The 27,421-nt window shown below is 41.3% G+C and overlaps 1 protein-coding gene across 1 annotated transcript; it reads right to left on the minus strand.

The window, feature by feature from the left end:
* Window positions 1-2,070: 2,070 nt before the first annotated feature.
* wu:fd46g04 (endonuclease domain-containing 1 protein) lies at window positions 2,071-3,549 on the minus strand. Its single transcript, XM_031585196.2, has 2 exons — window positions 3,154-3,549; window positions 2,071-2,908 (listed from the first exon to the last, which is right to left on the minus strand). The coding sequence occupies exons 1-2, from the start codon at window positions 3,463-3,465 to the stop codon at window positions 2,402-2,404; spliced, it is 819 nt and encodes a 272-aa protein (XP_031441056.1). The 5' UTR covers window positions 3,466-3,549; the 3' UTR covers window positions 2,071-2,401.
* Between the last annotated feature and the right edge of the window lie 23,872 nt (window positions 3,550-27,421).

Genomic DNA, 27,421 nt, shown 5'->3' on the forward strand with positions numbered 1-27,421 from the left:
GTTTAGTTTATTCTATAGTTGTCTTTAATGACAAATCAATTTCAAATACATTTAAAAATAAGGTCCATCTAATCCAATGTTTTATTGATATGATCAGTGCCATCAAAATACACTGTTAGATGCTTAAAAGCCAAATAGAAGATGGATCAAGATACAGATGTAATAATCCAAGCTGCAGGCAATTTCAGTCAGCAATGTTGCTGCACGTGAGGTGACTGGCGTTATTAATGCATGTTTTAAACTGCATACATTTGCATCCACAGGAACAATAAGACACACTCATATTTTAGCCAACAACAAACTAAGTGCACCCAACTTAGTCATGCAGATAACCTTTGACCTCTGTAGTTTAACTTTGGAGCTAATCCTTACTGTGTGGAAAAAAAAATATTAAAAGTGAGCCAGTCCACCCCAGACCCCAAGTTTCCTATTTTATACAATCACACAGAGAAAGGACCTCATGTTTCTCTGTTTTATACAATCACACAGAGAAAGGACCTCATGTTTCTCTGTTTTATACAATCACACAGAGAAAGGACCTCATGTTTCCTGTTTTATACAATCACACAGAGAAAGGACCTCATGTTTCCTGTTTTATACAATCACAGAGAAAATACCTCATGTTTCTCTGTTTTATACAATCACACAGAGAAAACACCTTGTGTTTCCCTGTTTTATACAATCACACAGAGAAAGGACCTCATGTTTCCTGTTTTATAAAATCATACAGAGAAAGGACCTCATGTTTCCTGTTTTATAAAATCATACATAGAAAGGACTTCATGTCTCCTGTTTTATACAATCACACAGAGAAAGGACCTCATGTTTCCTGTTTTATACAATCACAGAGAGAAAGGACTTCATGTCTCCTGTTTTATACAATCACAGAGAGAAAGGACTACATGTTTCCTGTTTTATACAATCACACAGAGAAAAGACCTTGTGTTTCTCTGTTTTATACAATCACACAGAGAAAGGACCTCATGTTTCCTGTTTTACACTGGAGATACCAGTGATCATTGTGCATATGGTTTTATTCAAACCTTATTTCCGGCTCATGTGTTGGCTCATGTACTATACCATTAGGGCATTAGGGGCCACATTCAGGCTTTTGTGGTGCTGCTGTCATGGTCTGATACTTTTCATTATTTGGAAATGTAAGCAATTCTTTGTTATTCTCTTAGATTTTATTTTTATTAATTTTATTGTATTTTAAGTCAACAGTGTTTCAGTCAGGTCTCAGGTCAGTGTGTTCATCTGCCTCTCTCTGAGGCCTCCTGCAGGCTAGAACACATAGGAGGGGATCTGCTATCAGTCGCCAGCTGCTAAGTGAGATGAACACACTTTGAACACATAGGAGGGGATCTGCTATCAGCTGCTAAGTGAGATTAATACACTTTGAACACATAGGAGGGGATCTGCTATCAGCTGCTAAGTGAGAATAATACACTTTGAACACATAGGAGGGGATCTGCTATCAGTCGCGAGCTGCTAAGTGAGATGAACACACTTTGAAGCAACATGTAAATAATGTAGTCAGCTGAGGATAGAGATGACTGACCTGTAATATTTAAGGCTCTCCACTCGGGTGAGAGAAACATGTCAAACAAAAGCGGTCGTAACAGCTGTCACAAACATTATTCATTGTCTTGTTGCTGCGATGTGTATGGTCCAACGGATATGATGACTGACAAAAAAATAAAGACTCTCAAATGCAGCCAGGCCCCAAGTGAATTACATAGAACCAATGAAATAATCCGGCATTATTGACTTTTTCATTATTTCCATTATTGTAACCACGCCCACGGACAGTGCCAACTCGGCCAAGCAGATCAGCGAAGAGGAAGGCGTGGCCAAGCAGATCAGCGAAGAGGAAGGCGTGGAGGAGAGGACGCCTGAGTTGAACACTGAGGGGGGCGGGGCTACAAGACAGTCCACTCAAGTGGCACCAACTGGAGCAGGTTCAGCCCGCCGACGCTCAATCCAGTGGCACCAGCTGGAGCAGGGTCAGACGGCGCTCAATCCGAGCCAGAGAAACCAAACCAGGTCAGAAATAAAGGCTCCAACAAAACATATGCATCCATCTTTTTAAACAATGGGTTGGCACTACTGGCAGGTGATGGACGATTATACATTGTTAGTGAATACGCCGGCCCTGCAGAAAAGGCAGTCCTGGTAAGTTAAAGTGCAAAGCACAAATTCCATGTGGTAACTACATAAGCTCTCATCATTGTTTCGTTTTACACAGATTAAATCACATTTAAAGTATTCCTAAAATGCAATGCATGGCCAAAACATACATATAAAAAATGTAATATGCCAAATACAATATACCTTATTTATTGCAAATAAAACATACAACTCACGTCATCCATAAGACAAAGCTACGACCATGCAATGATTAGCATCCTCCCCTGAAGACAGTAAAAGCGGTGTTGAAATGGTCCGACCTACTCAACCGCTTCTCCAAGTCCTTCACACTTAACTCTTGAACTTGCCCATTGTTATCTGGTCCTATGAACCCTCGAGAGCGATGCCCTTCCTCTTTCAGACAGCAGAGGGCGCTCCAGTAGTACTTGGCCACCCTCACTCCGTCCCCGATGTGCCCGCTCCCGGGCACGACCCCAGTGACCATGAAAGCTTCGAGGCAGTCCTCCGCCAGCTCCACCACCTCCTCCTCGTGGATCCTCCACCGGCCCCTGTTGAAGGTGGGGTCCTGCGGGGCGGCGTTGGTCAGGGTGGAGGTGGCCAGCATGGCGCCGGTGGTGGACGTGTGGAAGACTGGGAACAGGTGGCCCTTGTCGTGGCCGGAGCCGTCGTAGTCCCTCTTCAGAGCCTGCCTCTGTCCTCTGTTGCTCATGGGGATCTGGTTTTGTCCTCCCATACACTCCGTCTTGCCACCGTCAATCTGTTGGGGACAAGAGGTGTGTGTGTTTGAGTGTGTGTGTGGGGTGGGGGGACGGTGGTTAAGTGAGGCCACATGTCTGGAGACCATGATATTGGCATGTGAATACTTTATAGCACCCAGCCTTTTTCTTGCTTTTCCAAATTAAGAAATAAACACATATGGTAGAATGAGAGAAAGAGAGAGAGAGAAGACAAAAGAAAGAGAGAGAGAGAGATAGAGAGAGAGATCACATTCATTAAACTCACCTGTGGTTCAACATACCAGCGGTCGTCCCTGTCAATATCGGCGTGGCTGAGAGTATAAGCAGAATAGACGGGTATCTTGTTCTGAGTGTCGTACAGCGTGGCGTAAAAGTACTGCGCCCGCCCGTTCTGGTCGGGGAGGCACTGGCATATCTGCTGATAGCGGTTGTTGTTGCTGGGGTCCCTCAGGACGGTGGGGCTCACTCCGTTCACAAAGAAGTCAGGACACTGGCTGAATGTAGTCACCCTGGCCAGAGAGAGAAGGGGAGAAATGACCAGAAGGACTAGGCAGGTCTTCATGCTAAAGGCTGCCATCTCAGACCACAGGGACACTGAGACGTACCGGTCTTACGTTTTGTATCCCGACCTGTTGTGTGATTGTGTGCCAACACCTGTGGATGACGGGGGGGATCACAGGCTCCTTTTTCACTTTTTGTATTCTTTTTCTCTCTCTCTCTCTCTCTCTCTCTCTCTCTCTCTCTCTCTCATGTGCAACGTGTTCCTTCTAGGTTACTCATTGACAGGCTGTGGGTCTGTGGGTGAGAAAGAGTCCAGGGTGAACCAGATGCTCAGCACTGTGGTATTTATGCACTATCAATGTCTTTATTTGATCATATTTAAGTTACAGGAGAGAAAATAGAGGTCAAAGTTCTGCTTATCTCAGCCACACTATAATATTTTAGTCGAAGCACTGCAGATAAATGTGATTTTGATCATAAAACGAGATGAATGTTGACTTGATGTCATTTGCATTGCCTGTGATGTCTTCATCAAAGAACCTTGAAGGTTTTTCAGGCCCTCTCTCTTCCGCAGCCCCTCCCTCATATGCAGCCCCTCCCTCATAATCAGCCCCTCCCCCATCCTCAGTCCCTCCCTCCAGAACAAAATGTTTTCCTATCTTTATGTAACATTACAATATCCTTGTGGTGGTCGCTGTGGTAGAACTCATTGTTTCTCAGGTCTGTGTGTGTGTGTTTTTTTGTGCGCGTGTGTGTGTGTGCGCGAGTGTCTGTGTGCGCGTGCTTGTGTGCGTGTGTGCGTCCGCGTGTGCGTGTGTGTGTGCGTGTGCGTGTGTGTGAGCATGTGCATGTGCGCGTTTGTGTGTGTGCGTGCGTGTGTGTGCGTGCGTGTGTGTCTGTGTGTGCGCACACACGTGTGTGTATGCTCTAATTGTTTCTGTGTAATTAAGTGAGGTACATCAGGGATTAAGAGAGCATACAGCTGCTTGCTCTTGAGTTGTTAAAATACATTAGTCAGAAATGTACTGTAACTGTATGCCACCATTTTGTTTTTGCATGATAACTAAGAATCACTTTGTGCAAACGGTGCTGAGAGAAGCATGATCTCACACCAGAGGCCTCGGCCATGGGAAGTAGTAGGGTCTGATAGCAAAGAAACACATGGCTACGTTTCACCCTGATTTGGAGGTTTACTGTTAATGTACACAGCTCTAACCCTACCAGATTAAGTGTCAGATCATTCACACCCCTGAGACAGTTCAGATCACTTCATCCAGGTCGGCTGGCTGTTCCTGACGAAAAGCTAAGGGTGACCACTCTTGAACAGTCTTTTCTGATTTATATACACTTCAGTACTTGTGTATCCATTATATTTTCATATATATCTTATACATTTTATGTTTTTCTGTTTGTTTAGTTTTTGCTTTGTTGCAGTTATTGTTATTATTATTATTATCATAAGTATTACTATTATTATTATTATTATTATTATTATTATAATTACTAGTGTCACTCCCTAATATATTGGGGGGGGGGGCACATCTCCACTAGATGGCAGCAGCCAGTTCAATTAAACAAGTGTCCATTTGGAGGAGCATATTGAAAGGTACAAGGTCACAAATGAACGAGGGGGGGGCATGTAAAGGAGGCTGTGCAACACTGCAGGAACTGATAACTGATAGCTCAGCAGGGCTAGAGGATATTCAAATAGAGAATATCTATTAGTGTTTGGCTCTGTGCTGTCTCTACCCTCTGACGAAGAGTATCAGTCTTTCACGTGTTCGCCCGATCCTTCTTCATTCATTTGCAGCAGAGCACAGAAAGTAGGTGTTAACTTTAACACTTTGGTAAATGTAAATGTGTGAAACCGACGCTTAGAATGTCAGACCCACATGCAGATATCTGACACGCTGGCCACTCTGCTTGCTGAGTTGTGGTGAACATGGAACATGAACATCTTGTTCTTTACTCGATAGTAGTCCTGAACTTAACTGAACTCAGACCAGTCATGTCCCATGCTGACAGCTTTTTCATTACTTTTTGATAATGACTTGTTGACATTTTTCACTTATCATATTCTGTCCTGCTCTGATGTGTAAACTCATAAGTGTGATTATGATCACACCATATCACACCATCTATCAATATGTCTGTCATTACCTGCTATCTTCAGTGCCACAGAGATTTGTTCAAGTCTCTTCATCATGCTTTGCATGTACCTTTCATCAATGACAGATATTATGTGCAAAACCATCATTAACATTGAGGCCTGAGGATGAAGCAACATTAGTGTGAAATTCTTATGGTTCCCGAACTGCCAGTAAAATGATTAACATGATCCAGTTTCACCAAGCAATCAGAACACTTGAGAGGGTGCTGCTCCAGCGGGTCAAAGGAGAGAGAAATGACTGCTCTGATCCCACCACACACACACACACACACGCACACACACACACACACACACACACACACACACACACACACACACACACACACACACACACACACACACACACACACACACACACACACACACACACACACACACACACACACACACACACACACACACATTGACTTTAATTAGGTGTCAAAAGATTCAAAGATCTCACTCTTTGGCCAACATTAATGGGGTTTGAGAAGGGTTCTCTCTCACTTTCTCTCTTTCTCTCTTTGTATTTGCCTGACACACAGAAGATGCTGTTGTTAATCATGAACGTCTTGTTCTTTACTCGATAGTAGTCCTGAACTTAACTGACCTCAGACCAGTCCCGTCACATTTTGACTAAGGCCAAGAAATGCTACCTCTCTGGCACGTATGCTCACTTTCTGTGAGCTGCACTCATGAGCAAAGGCCTTCTACTGCCCCCAGTGGTCATGCTGTGCTCTGCACTCTAATAGAATCAGCTCAACCAAGTTGTCTTTTGCAATCCCAGATGAAGTCAATATTATAACACATTGGAGTTTGGAGATGAAGCCAATATTATAACACATTGGTGTTTGGAGATGAAGTCAATATTATAACACATTGGAGTTTGGTGATAAAGCCAATATTATAACACATTGGAGTTTGGGGATGAAGTCAATATTATAACACATTGGTGTTTGGTCAAATAGCAACTGAGTTAGTTTACTGTCACGTGGTCCAGGAATGAATTTCATGTCATGTGGTCTTTCTTATCTTACATGTTACTGTGTGATTCCTCTTATTGAGTTCATACATACACAGGGTTCAAAGATCTCATTCTTTAGCCAACATTAATAGGGCAATTTGTTTGACATGTTTTCTCTCTCTGTCTCTCTTTCTATGTCTCTCTCTCACCCTCTCTATCTCTCTCTCCCCCTTCTTTCTCTCTCTATCTCTTTCTCTCTTTCTGACCCCCCTCTCTCTCTCTCTTTCTTAAGCGATAGTAATCCTGAACTTCAGTGGTCCAAGAATGAATTTACTGTCATGTGGTCTTTCTTATCTTACATGTTACTGTGTGATTCCTCTCATTTGCAAGTCAGATATGTTTTTTTTTCTTTTCTTCCTTTTATGGGAGGTGTTTCCTCTGTGTTATTACAACACATTCACATGCACATATGCCTTAAGTATAGAATTTATTGACATCATTGCATACATGTCATGGAAATGTGATTTTAAGAATAACAAGTCTGAAGAAAAAAGAAATGTCTATGATGTACCTTGGTCATTTACAGGTATGCAAGCACAATTTGAGGACAGTGTGACATTATATTTCACAGCCAAGGTTTCTGTAAGAATTAGCATGCATAAGTTTTGACCATTACAGCAGAAGTCATATCATTCCTTTACCCCTTTCTCATAATGTACAGGAACGCCCTCTTCACAGGCAATTACAATACGTACAGTAGCTGCCTTGCCTTTATAAACACAATTTGGCAGACGTTTGCCGCCTTTTTTTGAATTGCAGTTGACAACTGGGAATGGTTGATTGCTAATCCTCAGGTTGCGTTTTCCCAGGTATGGTTTCCCTGCCTTGTCACAAATCGTCTTGATATGATTGATGTTTGCTTGAATGAAAGTGTTTATGGGTTTGCATACATCGCTACCAGTTTCGGAGATGTGTCTTCCATTAACCTCCCTGTCACACTCGTTTGCTGTCATTTTTCCATCAAAAACATGTTGGTTGATGAACTTTTTGTAGCGGGCCACTGTTCCTCGTGATGGGCTGACAGAGAGAGTGGTGTAACACAGCAACACCAGGAAAGATAACAGGTGGAGCTTGAGGCAAGTCTTCATGATGAATCCTTTACAAAACCTAAATAAAACACAAGGGTAAGCATTCACAGATATCAACATATTCCACCGCACATAAAAATGACTGACAATCTGGAAATGATTGACACTAACTAAGGCAGGATTAAATGAAGGTGTATGAAATGAAGGTATGACATGAAATTAAATAAATGCTGCATAAAATGCTTACGTTTGTGATGCTAAATGTCAAAAATATGTATCTCTGAGCTATTATACAAAAGGTAACATTTGAAATAAAGTCATGATGCATTGAAATTAAGTAATTTTGCCTTTTAACACACAGAAGATTCTTGGTTGAAAGGTGGAAATTGCTCTAATCTGAACCCCCTGTAGTTTGTTTAGTAGAGCAAGGTGTTAACAATACCAATACCATGAGTTTATTACAGAGGGAGTACATATACACACATGTCTGCACTGTATTGTAACATGCTTTGATAAAAAGCATCTGCTAAATTATTATTTGAAATAAATTCATGATGCATTTCAATTCAGTAATAAGGTGTAAACTGTATTCAGTACAGTACAGAATTAATAAGTGAGTAATTTTCTCCAGCATTTAGAAACCTTTTGAAGAGGAGGCCTTTCCTGAGTGCAGCAGAATTAAGGGAAGGTTTAACTCCTCCCCCTTGACTAAGTGAAGCACGGGCTAGTAGGAGCTGCTGCCATCACACAGAGGAAATGACCTCACTGCTGCCATCACACAGAGGAAATTACCTCACTGCTGCCATCACACAGAGGAAATGACCTCACTGCTGCCCCAGAGAGGAAATGACCTCACTGCTGCCATCACACAGAGGAAATGACCTCACTGCTTAACATGCTACACAATACAGTGTGGATCAGGCCGAGTTTTTCTGTCCGAGCCCAGCCCGAGCCCGACAGCCATTCAAATATTTTGTCTGAACCCGGACCCACTGCACAACCGACTGAGTGAGGACTTCACCATGTACCACCAGGGAAAATCTAATTTACTGCTGAATGAATGGATTGCCATAGTGGGTCATCTAATAGGGACGTTTCTATTTGAATTAGCACACATTCATGATCATTACAGTAGAATTCATGTGAACACACTTCATCATCATTTCCCCTCTACAGCCCTTTCTCATGATGCACTGGATAGTCCTGCAGACAGCCAAATGCAACACGTACTGTAGCTGCTCTGCCACTAGACGTAACATTTAAGAAACATTTGAACATCGAGACGTTTGCTTCTGCATTTAACGCATGCAATCGTCATACTGAATCTCTCTGAGAATGGAGGTAAAATACCAGGGCATGCATTCACTTTAGTAAAGGTCATGTTTATACAGTCGTGTTCCATGTTGCATATACAGTGTGTGCAGCAACCTGTACATTTACTAAACATGCAGTGAGAGTAGACCTACTCCATTCTGATGTTTTTTTAGTGAATGCTTTAGAAATGTCTGAACACTGTTCTGATGGCGTGTGCTATAGACAGTAATAAACTCAGTGTTTTTGTGGGCAGCACTGGGCAGTACGTAAGGTTGAATAGAGAAACAGCACCCTTGAGAAGTTAGAGCACATCAAACATTTATTAATATATGTCTTATTTCCAATTAAAACAGTCTGACTGCATTTCCACAGATCTGTTCATCTCTGACCTGCTCCTGTGTCACCCTGCTTCTGTATGAACTAGGCACTCTTAAAGGTGCAGTCTGTGATTCTAGTCCAATACACTTTATGTCCACTAAAGTTGTCATGGTGATGACGGCGCGTATGGACGCAGCGGCTTCTAGCTCTCCAGTTTGGTGTTTTGTTTTTATGTTTTTGTATTCGTTTTTTTGTTTGTTAGTCAATATTTGTGAAGCAAATTACGTGTATAGCCGCCAGGACTTAATTGACTTTGGATGGCAGCAGAAGCTATCCGTAACACGGAATTTTCAGTGGACCCACAAAATACCCGAGGACATTGCAAGATTACCGGGGTCTCCGTGGATTGTTGGCGGACCTAGCAAGCGACGTAGGCGGCGTAGGGACAGGAAGCAAAAACGAGGAAGCCGGGCAGGTCTGCTTACAAGGCTACGTAAACAACCCCATAAACCACCGCTTCCGAGCATCTTTCTCACCAATGCTAGATCTATCACCCATAAAATGGATGAGTTGGAGCTACATGTCACAGCAAACCATTTAATTCGAAATTGTTGCGTGATGATCATAACTGAAACCTGGCTTCACCCGTTAATTCCTGACGCTGCAGTGAGACTAGCGGACCGCTCAATCCATAGGCAGGACAGGAACATGGACTCGGGTAAGAGCAGAGGAGGGGGACTTTGCATTTATGTACACAATGATTGGTGTAACAACAGCAACACAATAGACAGTCACTGCTCACCGGACTTAGAAATGCTATCAACGATGTGTAGACCCTTCTACTTGCCACGGGAGCTAACGGTTGTCATAGTAACAGCTGTTTACATACCACCGGATACAAACATTAGCGCAGCACTCTCTCAGCTGTACGCTACCGTTAGTAAACATCAACAGGCTCATCCAGACGGAGTGCACATCATAGCGGGTGACTTTAATCAAGCGTGCTTGAAGACAGTGCTACCTAAGTTCACCCAATATGTCAAGTGTGCTACCAGAGGGAACAATACACTCGACCACGTATACTCCAACTTAAAGCATGCCTACAGAGCCACACCCCTACCCCACTTAGGACAGTCAGATCACCTTTCACTGCTCCTCATCCCGGCATACACACCGCTCAGGAGGAAGACAAAACCTTACATTAAGAACATAAAAATCTGGCCCGAGGGAGCTCTCTCTCAACTGCAGGACTGCTTTGAACATACAGTGTGGGACATATTCGAACAACAGGACCTGGAGGAATATACAGGAACTGTACTGTCCTACATCAATCATTGTACAGACACTGTGACTGCAGCCAAAAGGATTCGGGTGTATCCTAACCAGAAACCCTGGATGACAAGCAAGGTCAAGACCCTACTCCAGGAGCGGAACTCCGCCTTCAGGTCAGGTGACAAGGCCCTTTACAGTACTGCTAGAGCCAACCTGAAGAGAGGCATCAAAGATGCCAAGAAGGCTTATAAGGAAAAAATCGAAGACCATCTCACTAATAATAATCCAAGGAGAGTGTGGCAGGGAATTCAAAACATCACCAACTACAAGAACAGCAACACCAGCACTGTCCACGCTGATGCCTCACTGGCAGAGGAACTTAATCATTTCTTTGCCCGTTTTGAGGTCAACAGGCCCACCACAATTGCACTGGCTCCACCAACCCCCAGCAGCCACACTCTCACCCTACAAGAACACGAGGTGAGATGTGTGCTCAAATCAGTGAGTACAAGAAAAGCTGCTGGCCCCGACGGAGTATCTGGAAAGGTACTCAATTCCTGTGCCAACCAACTCGCTGGGGTCTTCACTAAGATCTTTAACCTTTCTCTCACTCTAGCCACCATCCCACCCTGCCTAAAATCAGCTATCATCATCCCCGTCCCTAAGAAACCAGCCATCAACAGCTTGAATGACTATAGACCGATTGCACTTACACCTGTAATCATGAAGTGCTTTGAGAAACTGGTTTCACGGCACATCAAATCAACCCTTCCCCCCACATTTGACTCGCATCAGTTTGCTTACAGAGCAAACAGGTCCACGGAAGATGCCATCGACGTAGCCCTCCACACCGCACTGAGCCACCTGGAACTCCGTGGAACCTATATAAGAATGCTCTTCATTGACTACAGCTCAGCTTTTAACACTATCATCCCTGACATACTAGTCAGCAAACTAACTGCACTAGGCCTCTCCCCCTCCATCTGCACCTGGATAAAGGACTTCCTCTCAAACCGCCCACAAACTGTAAAACTCGGTCCCCACCTTTCCTCCACCATCACTCTAAGCACTGGCTCTCCACAAGGCTGTGTGCTGAGCCCACTACTGTACTCCTTGTACACCCATGACTGTACTCCAACCCATCCAACCAACACCTTCATTAAATTTGCTGACGACACCACCGTGATCGGGCTCATATCAGAAGATGACGAATCAGCGTACAGGGATGAAGTACAGAAACTGACAGTGTGGTGCTCAGACAACAATCTGTCACTGAACACCACAAAAACGAAAGAATTAATTCTGGACTACAGAAGGCAAAGTGCAGTTCCGGCCCCACTCTACATCAACGGGGACTGTGTGGAGAAGGTCCACACCTTCAAATTCCTAGGAACCAATTTATCAGATGACCTCTCATGGTCTGTCAACACCTCAGAGACAGTAAAAAAGGCACAGCAGCGACTACACTTCCTGAGAGTACTCAGGAAAAACAACCTGGAGTGTAAACTGATGGTGGCCTTCTACCGCACCACTATCGAAAGTGTACTAACCTACTGCATCTCGGCGTGGTACTCCGGTTGCACCGCAGCAGACAAGAGAGCCCTCCAAAGGGTCATCAACACAGCACAAAAAATCACTGGCTGCTCACTGCCCTCCCTGGAATCCATTGCCCGCTCCCGCTACCTTAGCAGGGCCAATAACATCTTAAAAGACTCCTCTCACCCAGGCCACCACCTGTTTACTCTCCTGCCCTCAGGCAGACGGTACAGATCCTTTAGAGCAAGGACCACGCGTCTTAAGAACAGTTTTTTCCCGACAGCCATCAGAACTCTAAATACCGACATGCACTAAACACTAAGCACTTTATTGACTACAAGTCACATACCATCTCAGGCACCTTACACATGTGCATAAACAAAGCTGTATTAATTGATGTATTTATTGAATTACTTTAGTCTATGCCACCGCACTTTGTTCTACTCTTAATGTATATATATATTTTTTGGGGGGCTGTTCCTACTGTTTTTGGATAGTTGTAGTATTGTTATGTTATATGTTGTTGTTGTGTTATATGTTGTCCCTCGTCACACCAACAGGAGAAGCACTCAAAATTTCGTTGTATAAATACAATGACAATAAAGGCTTTTCTATTCTATCTATTCTTCTAACCCTTCAAATTGCACTCTGGTGTGTACACAGTAATACACTGTCCTGGCGCATAAGAAATTCAGAATAAATGCAGAATATGTGAAGTCGTACTTACGATCCTTCTTTGCATCCAAGTTGCTTCAGCAGTGCAGGACCCGATAGCTCAGCAGGGTTGGAGGGGATTTGTGAGATAAATTAATATTAAGATGTTAATATTAATGAGACAGAGACCAGCAGTCAGAGTTTCACCAGCGCTTTACCTTTTTCAAAAGAGAGAGATTGACACAACCAAATGTCACGAGCAAACTCCAAAGATGAGGTGGGCGCAGCCGGCCTTTATATATTTATCAAACACATAAGCAGACACGGGGCGTTATTCTGTTCCAGGGTGTTGACTTTTCTACATGTCTGTTTTGTATAATTACAGAAGTGCTTTCAAACATGCCATGAAAGGAGAACAGTATGTTTGCCTCAGCAAAGTGTTACAACATTCATATCGCAAGAGTTGGTGTCTTTTAGTAAAAACAGGATATTTGCTTCAGCAAAGTGTTACTACATTCATATCGCAAGAGTTGGTGTCTTTTAGTTAAAACAGGATATTTGCCTAAGCAAAGTGTTACAACATTCATATCGCAGGAGTTGGTTCTTTAATTCAGCACATGTAAGCATTCGGATTAAAATTATAATAGTTATAATTATAAGAGTTCATACATACACAGGGTTAAAAAATCTCAATCTTTAGCCAACATTAGTGGGGCAATTAGTTTGAGTAGGATCACAGGTCTCATGTTAAACCCTGAATGTTAGTCAAAGTGAAATACTGTCTGACAGACACGTGTGCACCTTGTCACCCCAGTGATGTTATCCTCAAGGGAATGTCTCAATGCTCAGCCACTGCACCAAAAATAAAATTATTTCTTCACTGTAAACCCTAACAGTCAATCTTAACCAAAGAAGCAAGTTAACAAAACTTATTCCTCAAAACTATGTAAAGTCCCTCACCCCTATTAATTTAATCTAATTCGACAACTAATTATCGAAGTAAGAACTGTTGAGAGTAGTTCATCTATTTGATCTGTTAAAATACTGGTGACATAATTCCGGTGACATGCTTCCAGTTCTTTAAAAAAACGAATTTTCTATCAACAGTCCCATCAAGGTTTATTTTGCAACAGTGGCCGGCGGACTAAACATTATCCTTCAGATCTGTCAAGACTGCTCTGTACCAAATACATTCCAGTGCTGTATTTGTCCAACATCCCAACATTATGGTATTGAAAAACCATCATGAACAGAGATGCCTGAGAATTAAAAACAACATGAGGGTTAATTTCTTATGGTTCCCAAACTGTCAGTAAAATGATTAACATGATCCAGTTTCACCAAGCAATCAGAACACTTGAGAAGGTGCTTCTCCAGCGGGTCAAAGGAGAGAGGAACGACTGCTCTAAAGCCCACCACAAACACAAACACAAACGCGCGCACACACACACACACACACACACACACACACACACACACACACACACACACACACACACACACACACACACACACACACACACACAGACACAAACACACACACACACACACACACACATATGATCTCACACACACACATACACACACACACACACACACACACACACACACACACACACACACACACACAAAAAGTTTTCTTATATGGGATTCATTCTTGTCTAAGAACAGGATTCAAGGATTTACCACGTTTCTCTTTTTCTTCCTTTCTTTTCTTCTTAAATTAGAAATATATTGTGCAAATGGATGGCTTTTGCCTTTTCATTATTTCTTTCGTCGAAGTTGCTTGAACACACACACTCTTACCATACCCCTCAATGTGCTAGCATGTTCTGACAACACCAAGGAGGTACGTACCCCTTCCTCTTTCGATTTTTGGCTCATTTTACCCTTATGTTAGATTTTTTTTTTTTATGTCAAAATATTAGTTGGAGATATAGAAGGGGGCGCAAAAAACTCTAACCAGGAAATATATATATATATTATTTTTTTCTGGGCGCAGTTTTTGCCGCCCCCCTCTGAGGGGCGCCCTAGGCAATCGCCTATGTCGCCTGTAGGAAAGACTGGCCCTGTGTACTACTATGCTTTGCATGTTTTTGCTACAAGCAGTGATAGACAGATCATATTCAGGGCAGCAGCAGGTGTCAAAAAGAGTTGCCCTGCTTGGGTCTTCATATAGATGATACATTCATCATGTACTGAGTTCATATATACACAGGGTTCAAAGGTAAAACTCTTGAGCCAAAATTAGTGGGGCAATTTGTTTGACAAGTTTTCTGTCTCTCTATCTCTTTTTTCCTCTCTCTCTTTCTCCTTGATTCACCTTGACATCAGGGAAGCACATGCGAGTTTCTACATGTGTGTCATCATGTTTGCCTGACACACAGAAGATTCTGGAGTTAATCATGAACGCCTTGTTCTTACTGTTACTCAATAGAAGTCCTGAACTTAACTGATCTCAGACCAGTCCTGTCACATTCTGACTAAGGTCAAGGGGAATGCTACATCTCTAGCACGTACACTCACTTTCTGTGAACTGCACTCATGAGCAAAGGGCTTCTAGTGCCCCCAGTGGTCATGCTGTGCTCTGCACTCTAATATAATCAGCTCAATCAAGTTGTCTTCACTCTTGGGCTCCATCTGCTGGTCTGTTCGTCCATGAGCTGGAAATGGAGGTCATGTTTCCTCTAATGACTCAAGCCCCCTCTTTGGCATTCCCAGCGCAAAGTTGCTCATCACCATGGGGATGAAGCCAATATTATAACACATTGGAGTTTGGGGATGAAGTCAATATTATAACACATTGGAGTTTGGGGATACAGCCAATATTATAACACATTGGCGTTTTCTCAAATAGCCACTGAGTTAGTTTAGTGGCACGTGGTCCAAGAATGAATTTACTGTCATGTGGTCTTTCTTTTGTTTTTTACATTCCTACGAGTGATTTAGCACCAGGTTCTTCACGAACATGCAGTGTAGTGTCTGGAGAGGGGCAGCGCTTTTCCGGCCGAACCCCGACTAAGTCACAAACAGTACTAGAGTATTTATTCTATTCAATCCTTTAAAATACTGGTGACATAATACCAGTTCTTAAGAATACATGTTCTATCAATAGTCCCATCAGGGCTCATTTTGCAACAGTGACCGGCGGACTAAACATTAGCCTTCAGATCTGTCAAGACTGCTCTGTACTCAGTGGCGGTTCTACACGGAGGCCTGGGGTGGCCCGTGCCCCCGTAGACATGTCCCTGGCCACCCCTGTGGCCAACCCGTACCGACCAAAAAAAAAAAATGATGAATGTATTATGATTTTACACCCGAGCGCCAAAAGCGGAACTAATGCGGCGCAACGTTCTACACGGGTAAATTAAAGCGGCTCACCCAACACTGTAGTTTACCATGTGTGGTGCTCGTCGTTGAATGAGAGCTCAGCAACTACTATTCATGGATACCATGTGACGTCACTGTGTCTGCCATATTTGTGTCCAACACGGACACAGTAGTCTAGCTGTGCGTCGGTCACAACCCACAGATATTCAAATGCCCGGGATATGTTTTGCTGTTGGATATGACAACTGTCGCCAAAGAAACCCAGATATACTATTTTGTTCTATTCCAAAAGATTTAGGGAATGACTGACCTGTTAAGTGAAATGCAGCACGTTGATACAATCGTGAATAATTAATGTGTCTTATTGACACTTCCAACACCAAGGCCTTTTTTTGACTATGTTAGGTAGTCTTCCATGCCTGATATTTTTGTATATTTCACCTAACTAAAAACCATGAGGCAAAAGTGGCATTTATGATTATATTCTAGAACACCTCAGCAATAATAAAATGAGAGTAAAAGGAATGCAGTAAAACACGTTTTTTATTAAAATGAAATCTAAAGACACTAAACATGAAATCTAGTTTTAGATGTGCTCAGACTTTGTACAAAAACACATTGTTATTATTTTGGAAGTTTTCTTTTTTACTCTGAGCCCTGTAAACATAGGTGTTTGCTCCACATAGGTGAGTTTAGCTTTCAGAAAGTGTGTGTGGTTTCAATACTAATTCTAAGTAATTTAGAATGTGACACTTTTCTTCACTTAGACCACTATGCATATTGATGAGAAAGGTGTGAACATTCTGGGACACCTCGGTCAAGAACAATGGCCATGACGTAATGGGCGTGGAATGTCTTTGTGGCCCACTACCCCCTACAGGCTTTCTTGACACATCATGACCCAATAGTGATCACTGAATTACCATTCCCTTATCATATGAATAGTTGTCATTTGCTAATGGGAGGGTCGAAACCTCACTCAGAGGCTGAAATGTGCAAGGGATTCGTTATATTGTCCTTACAACGTGATTATTTATATTTTAGTTTCAAACTTTACATATTTTAAAAGAAAAGGGTTCAAGGTTGCTGTGGGATACTAGAATACTCATCATGTACTGAGTTCATATATTCACAGGGTTCAAGATTATGGCGCGCCGTTTGTAAAATGTTGCACGTTCGAAAATCCTGCTCAGTTTTGGTACATTTAGCATTATCATAAGAAAAAAAAAGCATGACAATATTCAAATGTCACTTTTTTAAGCATTTAGAGATAAATTCATGTAAATTCATGCGATAACTTTTCCAAGGATAATTTTTGGCAGTAACACAAAGTTGTTAAATAATATAAATATTTCATCTAAATGTTAATGTTAAATGTAAATGTTAAATATAAATGTAAATGTTAAATGTAAATGTAAATGTAAATGTAAATGTAAATGTTAAATATAAACGTAAATGTTCGATGTTATATATAAATGTTAAATATAAGTGTTAAATGTAAATGTTGAATGTAAATACAAATATCAAATGCTAAATGTAAATGTTAAATGTAAATGTTAAATGTAAATGTAAATGTAAATGTAAATGTAAATGTTAAATGTAAATGTTCAGTCTACATGTCAGACTTGACGACAGAACATTACAATATTTACGGTAATTCATAGCTTTCAGTCACACTACAAGGGATACCTTGCGGGCAAAAGCGAAGATGTCGACCAACAGTGGACATCGTCGAGCAGTGCAGCCTACTCAATTACGATCGCCATCAAACACAGATCATACCACAATAGCCAGACAGAGATATAAAAAAATACATTTTGGGAACCTGTGATCCCTTTACTGCACCCGCTGATATTTGTATTTCTATAACGTCGTAGAAGTCCCTGCCTGAGCTCCAGTGTGGAGATATTTACATCTATCTAATAGAAACATTTACATCTATCTAATCCGTCCCCCTACACACCTCAAAAACTGAAAGCCTACCAAAAGCACAGATAGAAATTTAATTTTCAGAAGGGGATGGGTTCATAACTATGTCGTCTGGAAGGTGAAAACTAAAAAACATTTTCATTATCAGAGCAAAGATGATTGCCATTTAATAGCTAGCTACTAGCTAGCGAGCTACATGCTGTTAGCTAGCAGCCTTTAGCCTACCCAACACTGTTCTTTATCATTTGACACAATTTCCTGGTTAACACAAGTACAACCACCTGGTCTGGCGAATGAAAACTGAAATTATCTTCCCAAGTATTTTCTACTGGCATTGTAGTATTACCAGTTGGATGACAAAATACAGTAGCCTAGCCTACTTGCTTAGGTAGCCTACTTGTCGCAATCTCAGAGCAGAAACCGGGTAATCCAATTCTAATCGTGTTGATGCTTTGTTTCTTGACTTTATTTCTTGATCTATTCCCATTTTAGGTAGTTATTCTGATAAATGAGGCGACCAAAACAGGGTTACTGCTTTTATTGCAAGCTCCAAAAATAAGGCTTCTTTAGTGCGCGTCTGAGAAATGTTGACCCAGAAGACGTCTACAATCAGCTGGCCACAACCGGGCTTGTCTCCTCTCCGATTTGAACAGCCAACCGAGCAACAACTTTCTGGCATTTTACTACCTATGTCAGACAATTTTAAAGCGGAGATAATAAATAATCTTGAATGAAAGATGGTCAGTTCCTGTATAAATTCCAGTGGTAGACAACTGTGGAGTGTATTTCTTGCCCGCAAGCTGGTAATTCTGACGTGACGTGAAACTATGAAAGCCAATTACCGTAAATATTGTAAGGTTCAGTCTTCAAATCTGACATGTAGACTGAACATTTAACATTTACATTTAACATTTACATTTAACATTTACATTTAGCATTTACATTTAGCATTTACATTTAGCATTTGATATTTGTATTTACATTTAACATTTACATTTAACACTTATATATAACATTTATATATAACATCGAACATTTACGTTTATATTTAACATTTACATTTATATTTAACATGTAACATGTAACATGTAACATTTAACATTAACATTTAGATGAAAGATTTATATTATTTAACAACTTTGTGTTACTGCCAAAAATGATCCTTGGAAAAGTTATCGCATGAATTTACATGAATTTATCTCTAAATGCTTGAAAAAGTGACATTTCAATATTGTCATGCTTTTTTTCCATATGATAATGCTAAATGTACCAAAACTGAGCAGGTATTTCGAACGTGCAACATTTTACAAACGGCGCCCCATAAAACTGAGCAGGATTTTAGAACGTGCGACATTTTACAAACGGCGCCCCATACAAGATATCACTCTTTAGCCCACATTAAAAGGGCAATTTGTTTGACAGGTTTTCTCTCTCTCTCTCTGGGAGGGTTTCTGACTTAGAGGCGATCAGTAATCATAATCCTGCAGATGGTAGCTTCGCACCAGTGGCTCCTCAGCCAAGCGCACAAACCAAATGTCTGAACCTGCGGTTCCTCTCGTACTGAGCAGGATTACCATTGAAACAACACATCATCAGGAGGGTAAAACTAACCTGTCTCATGACCAGCTCACGTTCCTTATTAGTGGGTGAACAACCCAACCCTTGGTGAATTCTGCTTCACAATGATAGGAAGAGCCGACATTGAAGGATCAAAAAGCGACATCGCTATGAATCTTAGGTGTTACCATACATTCACAAGCACATTTGTCTGAAGTAAAGAATTTATTGAAGTCATGGCATACATGTCATGGAAATGTGATTTTAAGAATTACAATTCTGAAGAAAAAATAAATCTTAATGATGGTATGTACACTGATAGGTATACAAACACTTTTTAAATCGATTTCAGGACAGTGTCACATGTTTAGAACTTTTTTATATTCAAAGGGAAAGGATGTACAGTACTACACTGCTCAATTAATTCCCTAACCCTCTAATATAATGCACAGCTTTGTCATTTTCACATTGAATTTCAATATATACCGAATATTCATTGCCATTATATACACACTCTGGCCAGTTCTCTTGCTTTTTTGGTTTTTCTTTGCAATCGACAATGTTGAACATTGTAGTGCTTTTCTTCGGTCCGTCCTTGACCCCAGCACAAATCGCGTTGATTTCATCTGCGGTTGCTTGAATGAAAGTGTTCATTTCTTTGCATTTTTTTCCCATGTAGATTTTTCTTTTTCTAATCTCTGCGTCACACATGTCTTCATCCACGTTCTTAATAACATGTTTATTCAAGAAAGATTGCTCTGGTTGGCCGCTGACGGAGAGAGTAGTGTAACACAGCAACACCAGGAAAGATAACAGGTGGAGCTTGAGGCAAGTCTTCATGATGAATCCTTTAGAGAATCTAAATAAAACACATGGGTATTCATTCACCTTATAGTAGGAAGTACTGTATGTCATTCAGATATCAACATATTCCAGTGCACATGAAAATGACAACAATCTGATAATGACTGACACTAACTGAGGCAGAATTAAATGAAGGTTTATGAAATGAAGGTATGACATGAAATGAAATAAATGCTGCATAAAATGCTGACGTTTGTGAAAATAAATTTGAAATGTGTATCTCTGAGCTATTATACAACAGGATAACATTGTTGAAATTAAGTAATGATGCATTGAAATTCAGTAATTTAGCTTGACACACAGAAGGTTTAAAGACTGGGTGGAAACTGCTCTAATCTGTACCCCCTGCAGTTTGTCCAGTAGAGCAAGGTGTTAACAATACCAAGACTATGGGTTTATTACAGAGGGAGCACATATACAAACATGTCTGCACTGTACTGTAACATGCTTTGGTCAAAAGCATCTGTTAAATTATTATTTGAAATAAATTCATGATGCATTGAAATTCAGTAATACTGCGTAAACTGTAAAGTCAGTACGATGCAGTATTACTGAGTAAAATATTTTCTCCAGCAATCATAAACCTTTTGAAGAGGAGGCCTTTACTGAGTGCAGCAGAATGAAGGGAAGGTCTAACTCCTCCCCTTGACTAAGTGAAGCACGGGTTAGTAGGAGCTGCTCTCATCACACAGAGGAAATGACCTCACTGCTGTCATCACACACAGGAAATGACCTCACTGCTGCCCCACAGAGGAAATTACATCACTGCTGTCATCACACAGAGGAAATTACCTCACTGGCTGCCATCACACAGAGGAACAGTGCTGACAGTTTAACCTGCTGCACAACCGACTGGGTGTGCAGTTCACCATGTACCAGCAGGGAAAATCTAATTTACTGCTGAATGAATGGATTGCAATAGTGGGCAATCTAAGTAGAATTCAAGTGAACACACTTCATCATCATTTCCCCTCTACACCCCTTTCTCATGATGCACTGGATAGTCCTGCAGACAGTCAAATGAAATATGTACTGTAGCTGCTCTGCCACTAGACGTAGAATTTGAGAAACGTTTGAGGGACGTTTGCTGCTGTATTTAACAGATTAAGTGTTCATAATGAATCTCTCAGGAAATGTAGTCAGCGATTCTAATCCAATACACTATTTGTCCACTATCCATTCAGTGTGCACTCAAAAGCAAAACTCTGGTGTGTAGTCAGTTATACACAGTCCTGGCGATGTAAACGGGAATCAAACATAGGTGCTCGGACCGGGCTGTAAAAAGATTCCAGCCAATCAACACGTTGCTTCAGGAGCATGGAAGGGAGAGGTGAAACTTCATTGTCTGTTAAGCCAAATATCAACCATCATTTGCCAGAATCACAGACACGACCTTTGAATCGTTTTGTGATTTTTAGGTCAACTCCCAGAGCTACAAAGTCTGAAAAACTGCAGAAATAAATGCAGAATGTGTGAAGTCGTACTCACCACTGGGTATTCTGTGCATCCAAGTTGCTTCAGCAGTGCAGGAACCGATAGCTCAGCTGGGTTGGTGGGTATTAAAATAGAGAGTATTTATGTATGTACTGCTCTGTGCTGTCTCTACACTCTGATGAAGTGCATCTGTCTTTCACGTCTTCGCCCGATCCTTTTATTTGCGTCAGAGCACAGAAAAAAGGGCGTTAACTTTAACACTTTGTTACACATACTGAAACAGACGCTTAGAATCACTGAAACAGACGCTTAGAATGTCAAACCCACATGCAAATATCTGACACTGGTCACTCTGTTTGCTCACTTGTGGTTCTTGACTCCTGAACTTAACTAAACGTAGCGCAGTCAGGACACATGCTGACAGCTTTTTGGTAACTTTTGATAATCACTTGTTGACATTTTTCACATAAATCATATTCTGAGTCCTGCTCTGATGTGTAAACTCCAAAATGTGATTATGATCACACCATATCACACCATTCATCAATATACCTGTCATTACCTGCTATTTTCAGTGCTAGAGAGAGAGGTAGACAGGTAGATGTGGTTACAGGCATCGTCACCATGTTGGAAAACACACCCAATTTCCTGCAGGTTGATGAAAGATCAAATACATGGATGAATAGTGATATGCATTGCCTCTCTTAGAATGAGTTCCACTCACAAAGACCACGTGACAGCAGAGATGTAATCATGGTGTCAGTCTCAGCTACAGAGTATCAACACTTTCCTCACACTTACTTCTTGGTAGGATCATAAGTCTCATGTTAAACCCTGAAAATAATTTTAGTCGAAGTGAAATACTGTCTGATAGACTGTTACGATACCATCAACTTAAAGAAATGGCAAACATAACATAAAGAAGCCAAGAGAAATGGTGACGGTGAAATGTGATATATTTATTGACAACTTAAGAATTAACGGAAGAACATGGTGGCGGTGAACATAAGGAATAACAAAACAGAAAAACAAACCCTCACACAGTCTGCTTAGAAATCAAATGGGGGAAACTGAACTCCCGTTCAAACAAAAGGACAAAGGAGTGTGGTGAGTCTTCCGGGAATCTTCCTGCTCTGAACTTAAACTAAGCTTTAAAGCGTGCAAAAACCCACCACCTGACACCACCAGTTCTATAGTAAACATAAAGTAAGCTAAACACAACCGGGTAGATCGCGTCAAACTAACGATAGCAACAAACAATGACTAAAGCAGGGCGCCAGCGGAGCACCGTGCAGCATGCCCACAGCAGAGTCCGACCGGAAGTGGAGACGGGGTGTGGCTGGAATGAAAGGGTGAGCCAGCGAGCCAGAGAGAGGGCCGGTGTGTGAGATGGGCCGCTTTTATAGGCGAAGGCCAACCCACAAACGCAGCCCAATCAGACGCCAGGTCACCTGTAGAGGGGGACAAAGGGAGCGGTAGGGAGAACAAGCGCACAATACGGCTCCCCACGTAACATAGACACTTTGTCATTTGCACACCTCTGCACCCCAGTGATGTTATGGTCAAGGGAATGGCTGAATGTTCAGCCACTGCAGCAAAAGTTAAATGATTTCTTCACTGTTAGCAGTCAATCTTAACAAAAGAAGCAAGTTAACATAATCCTCAAAGCTATGTGGAGGCCCTATTCATTTAATCTAATTGTATTAGACAACTAATTGTCGAAGTACTAACTGTGGAGAGTAGTTCATCTATTTAATCCGCTAAAATACTGGTGACATAATTTCAGTTTGTTAAGAGTACTCATGTTATCAAAAGTCCCTTCAACGTTCATTTTGCAACAGTGACAGGAGGACTAAACATTATCCTTCAGATTTGTCTAGACATTTCATTTTCAATACATTTCAGTGCTGTGTTTTTCCAACATCCCAACACTATGGTATTGAATTCATATTTAATTTCTGTAATGTATTTTCTGAGGTACAACAGAGGTGTGTAAAAAGAAAGGAAGAAAGAAAGAAAGAAAGACACAGTGTGTGAGAGAGAAAGACAGTAGGTGTGGTCGTCACGGACAGTTACACAAGCAGTCCTCAATGGCCGACTTTTGCATGTTTGTGGCATCGGAGATAAACGGTCAAAACCACATTGTGCAAGTCTGTCACTCTCCAACGGCTCTAGAACATCTCTCGGGATGTGTTAATGTCTGTCATGTTTTAAAGACTCTAAGACTATGTCAGCTGTAAGGACACATAAGTCAGCTGTGTTTATAATTGTAAAACCATCATGAACAGAGATGCCTGAGGATGAGAAAAGCACTCTGGGTGTATAATTGTTTTGTGACCCAATTTCCAGCAGGTTTATGAAAGATCAAATACATGGATGAATAGTGAGATGCATTGCCTCTCTTAGATTGAGTTCCACTCACAAAGACCACGTGAGAGCAGAGATGTCATCAAACATTGAATGGTGTCAGTCTCAGTTTTCTGGACACTGTGTCCATCATTAAAGGTTTTACATAATATGTAAGGTTTTAGTGATAAAAGTCTCCACTGTTTGAAATGAAAAGTGTCTTCTGTCCACTGTCAGCCACTCTCTATCTGTGGTTAAGTGTAGCAAACCAGCCTTGTTCTGACGTCATGGCACTCTCCTGAAGGCGTGGACAGTGCAACCTGGAGGGACAACATCAAGGAATGGACAAAAGCACCTCTGCCTTCCTTATACTGCCTGGCAGAGAACAGAAAGGCATGCAGCACTCTGACTTGCTGAGTGGGCACCTGTGCACCCCAGTGATGTTATCCTCAAGGGAATGACTGAATGTTCAGCCACTGCACCAAAAATAAAATGATTTCTGCACTGTAAGCCCTAACAGTCAATCTTAACAAAAGATGCAAGTTAACATAACTTATTCCTCAAAGCTATGTGGAACTACTATTTATTTCATTTAATTGAATTAGACAACTAATTATTGATGTAGTAACTGTTGAGAGTAGTTCATCTATTTGATCTGTTAAAATACTCAAGTCAAGTCAAGTTAAAATGTATTTATAAAGCACATTTAAAAACAGCTCACGCTGACCAAAGTGCTGTACAATTTAATCACAATAAAATAAAATATCAAAACCAATAGAAAACAGAAACTGGTGAGATAATTCCAGTTTGTTAAGAATAGGCCTACTAATTTTCTATCAATAGTCCCATCAGGGTTCATTTTGCAACTGTGACCGGTGGACTTAACATTATCCTTCAGATCTGTCAAGACTGCTCTCTACCAAAGAAATTCCAGTGCTGTTTTTCCAACATCCCAACACTATGGTTATGAAATAAAATGTAATTTCTGTAATGTATTTTCTCATGTTCAACAGAGGTGTGTAAAAGATAGATCAAGAAAGGAAGAAAGAAACAGTGTGTGAGAGAGAAAGATAGTAGGTGTGGTTGTCACGGACATTTACACAAGCAGTCCACAATGGCTGAATTTAGCATGTTTGTGGCACGGGAGATAAACAGTCAAAACCACGTTTTGCAAGTCTGTCACTCTCTAACGGCTCTAGAACATCTCTGGGGATGTGTTAATGTCTGTCATGTTTTAACGACTCTTAGACTACTGTTTGTAAGCAGTAAGGACACAGAAGTTAGCTGTGTTTACATTTTCAAAACCATCATGAACAGAGATGCCTGAGGATAATAAAAGCACTCTGGGTGTATAATTGTTTGGTGACCCAATTTCCAGCAGGTTTATGAAAGATCAAATACATGGATGAATAGTGATATGTGTGGGTTTTATACCTGCTAGGGTGCTCATATCTACTAGGGTACGTCATAGACGCCATTTTGTCTGTCGCGGTTTGACCTATCGACTCCTCATTATTTAACCTCTGCTCGCGGAGTTCAAGGGCATAGCTGTTGAATATATGCCTAAATGTAAAATGCCTAATATAAAAAGGACCTGATTGCGTTAATGCTGACGGTCAACTATAGTGGTAAACCGTAGTAATAATACCCGAAGCACCGTTACCATATGCTTCATCAGTTTCAGTGACAATGTGTTTTTGGTAGGTACAGATTGGCATTTTTTTCAATGTTTGTTAAATTAATGATTGTGTGTTTGTTTTTCCCCTCAGGTTTACCTACAGAGAGGCACACCTAGGAACCAAAGCAACATCCATGGACCCACACCTGGCATACTAAGCACCTGAAGAGCCAACACAAAGCCGATCAGGACATGCCCCCCACTTTACTCCGCTCTTCCCCCTCACTATGGCTCCCTTGAAGTATCCCTTAGAACAGGCATGCAATTATTAACACATTTAATACCCATTTGTTTACATATTTACTACAAACATGTTCCTACCTAAACTGACATGTAAAAGAAGGGATCCTTGGAACTGGGGTACTCTTCTTTTTGCTGGACCACTGGTCAGGAACTACCATGCTTACTGTTTCAGCAATAGTGAGGTTATGGCTGCAATATCACTGCTCTACGGTGTCCTCGACATCGCCCACACGGAGGAGTGTAAATGGCAGAGACTATGCTGCTGAGGTAAATGTCCCTGTGATCCTGATTTTCATTACAATATTATGTCTGGTCCACTGTTTTAATATTGTCGCTCGACCAACCTGTGCTTTTATGGATCCTGGGGTTAGGGCTGGCCCTGATAGTGTTGTTGCCCTAGCCAAGACTTTACATTGCCCCCCCCCCCCCAAACTATGACACACTATGCTCTACCTCTAAATGATGATACTGATCTCACTTCTATTGAATACTAAGATACTAATTTATATTAATTGATGTTTGCATGCTCGTCCATGAAACATGACCTGTTGTATTTCATTTGATAGCCATATCAATGTTCAGAAAGGGTATGGGGTGGTAGTAGAGTAGTTCAGTAAGAGGATGACGGTAGTGCCAAGTATCCCTTCCTTTTCACATTTGAATTTCAGGAGGACATAAAAATGTTTTTAGACGATTGTGTGTTTGCACAAGGCCTCACAGCTGCGAGCAGATTTTTTAAATCAACCCATGTTAAGGAGGAGTGCAGTGAAGAAAGGGATCCTGAGTAATTGTTGGTTCATGACCTCAGCATACAGAGACCCTCCACTTGAAGACCTAACTTCCTGCAATCACCCGACACTAAATGTCTTACATTGAAATAAAAGATAAAACAACTCTGTACACTGTCATAGTTCTGCAATGTTTATATGTGTATTTTTTTTTCAAATGTAATGTAAGCCAAGTTGCATTGAAACAGAGGTGGTGACATGGTTCTGTGCAAAAGTTTTAGGCAGGTGTGAAAAAATGCTGTAAATCATTGAGTCTGTCTGGGATTACAAGAAGAGACAGAAGGATTTGAGGAAGCCTACATCCAAGAAGATCTGTGGTTAGTTCTCCAAGGTGTTTGGAACAACGTACCAGCTAAGTTCCTTCAAAAACTGTGTGCTAGTGTACCTAGAAGAATCACACCAAATATTGATTTGATATAGATTTCTCTTCTGTTCATTCACAGCATTTTATTAATTGATGAAAAAATGAACTGTTAACACTTCCATTTTGAAAGCATTCTTAGTTTACAGCATTTGTTTCACACCTGCCTGAAACTTTTGCACAGTACTGTATATCAGAGACAGTTTA

The sequence above is a fragment of the Clupea harengus genome, chromosome 18 (assembly GCF_900700415.2).
Source record: "Clupea harengus chromosome 18, Ch_v2.0.2, whole genome shotgun sequence".
In the NCBI taxonomy this organism is placed as follows: Eukaryota; Metazoa; Chordata; class Actinopteri; order Clupeiformes; family Clupeidae; genus Clupea; species Clupea harengus.

What these genes read in the sequence shown, in the direction of transcription:
- wu:fd46g04 (XM_031585196.2), bottom strand. Translation starts at nt 3,465, where the DNA reads ATGGCAGCCTTTAGCATGAAGACCTGCCTAGTCCTTCTGGTCATTTCT. An exon ending in GCTGGTATGTTGAACCACAG is followed by an intron (nt 2,909 to 3,153) that starts GTGAGTTTAATG and finishes TGTCCCCAACAG; the next exon opens with ATTGACGGTGGCAAGACGGA.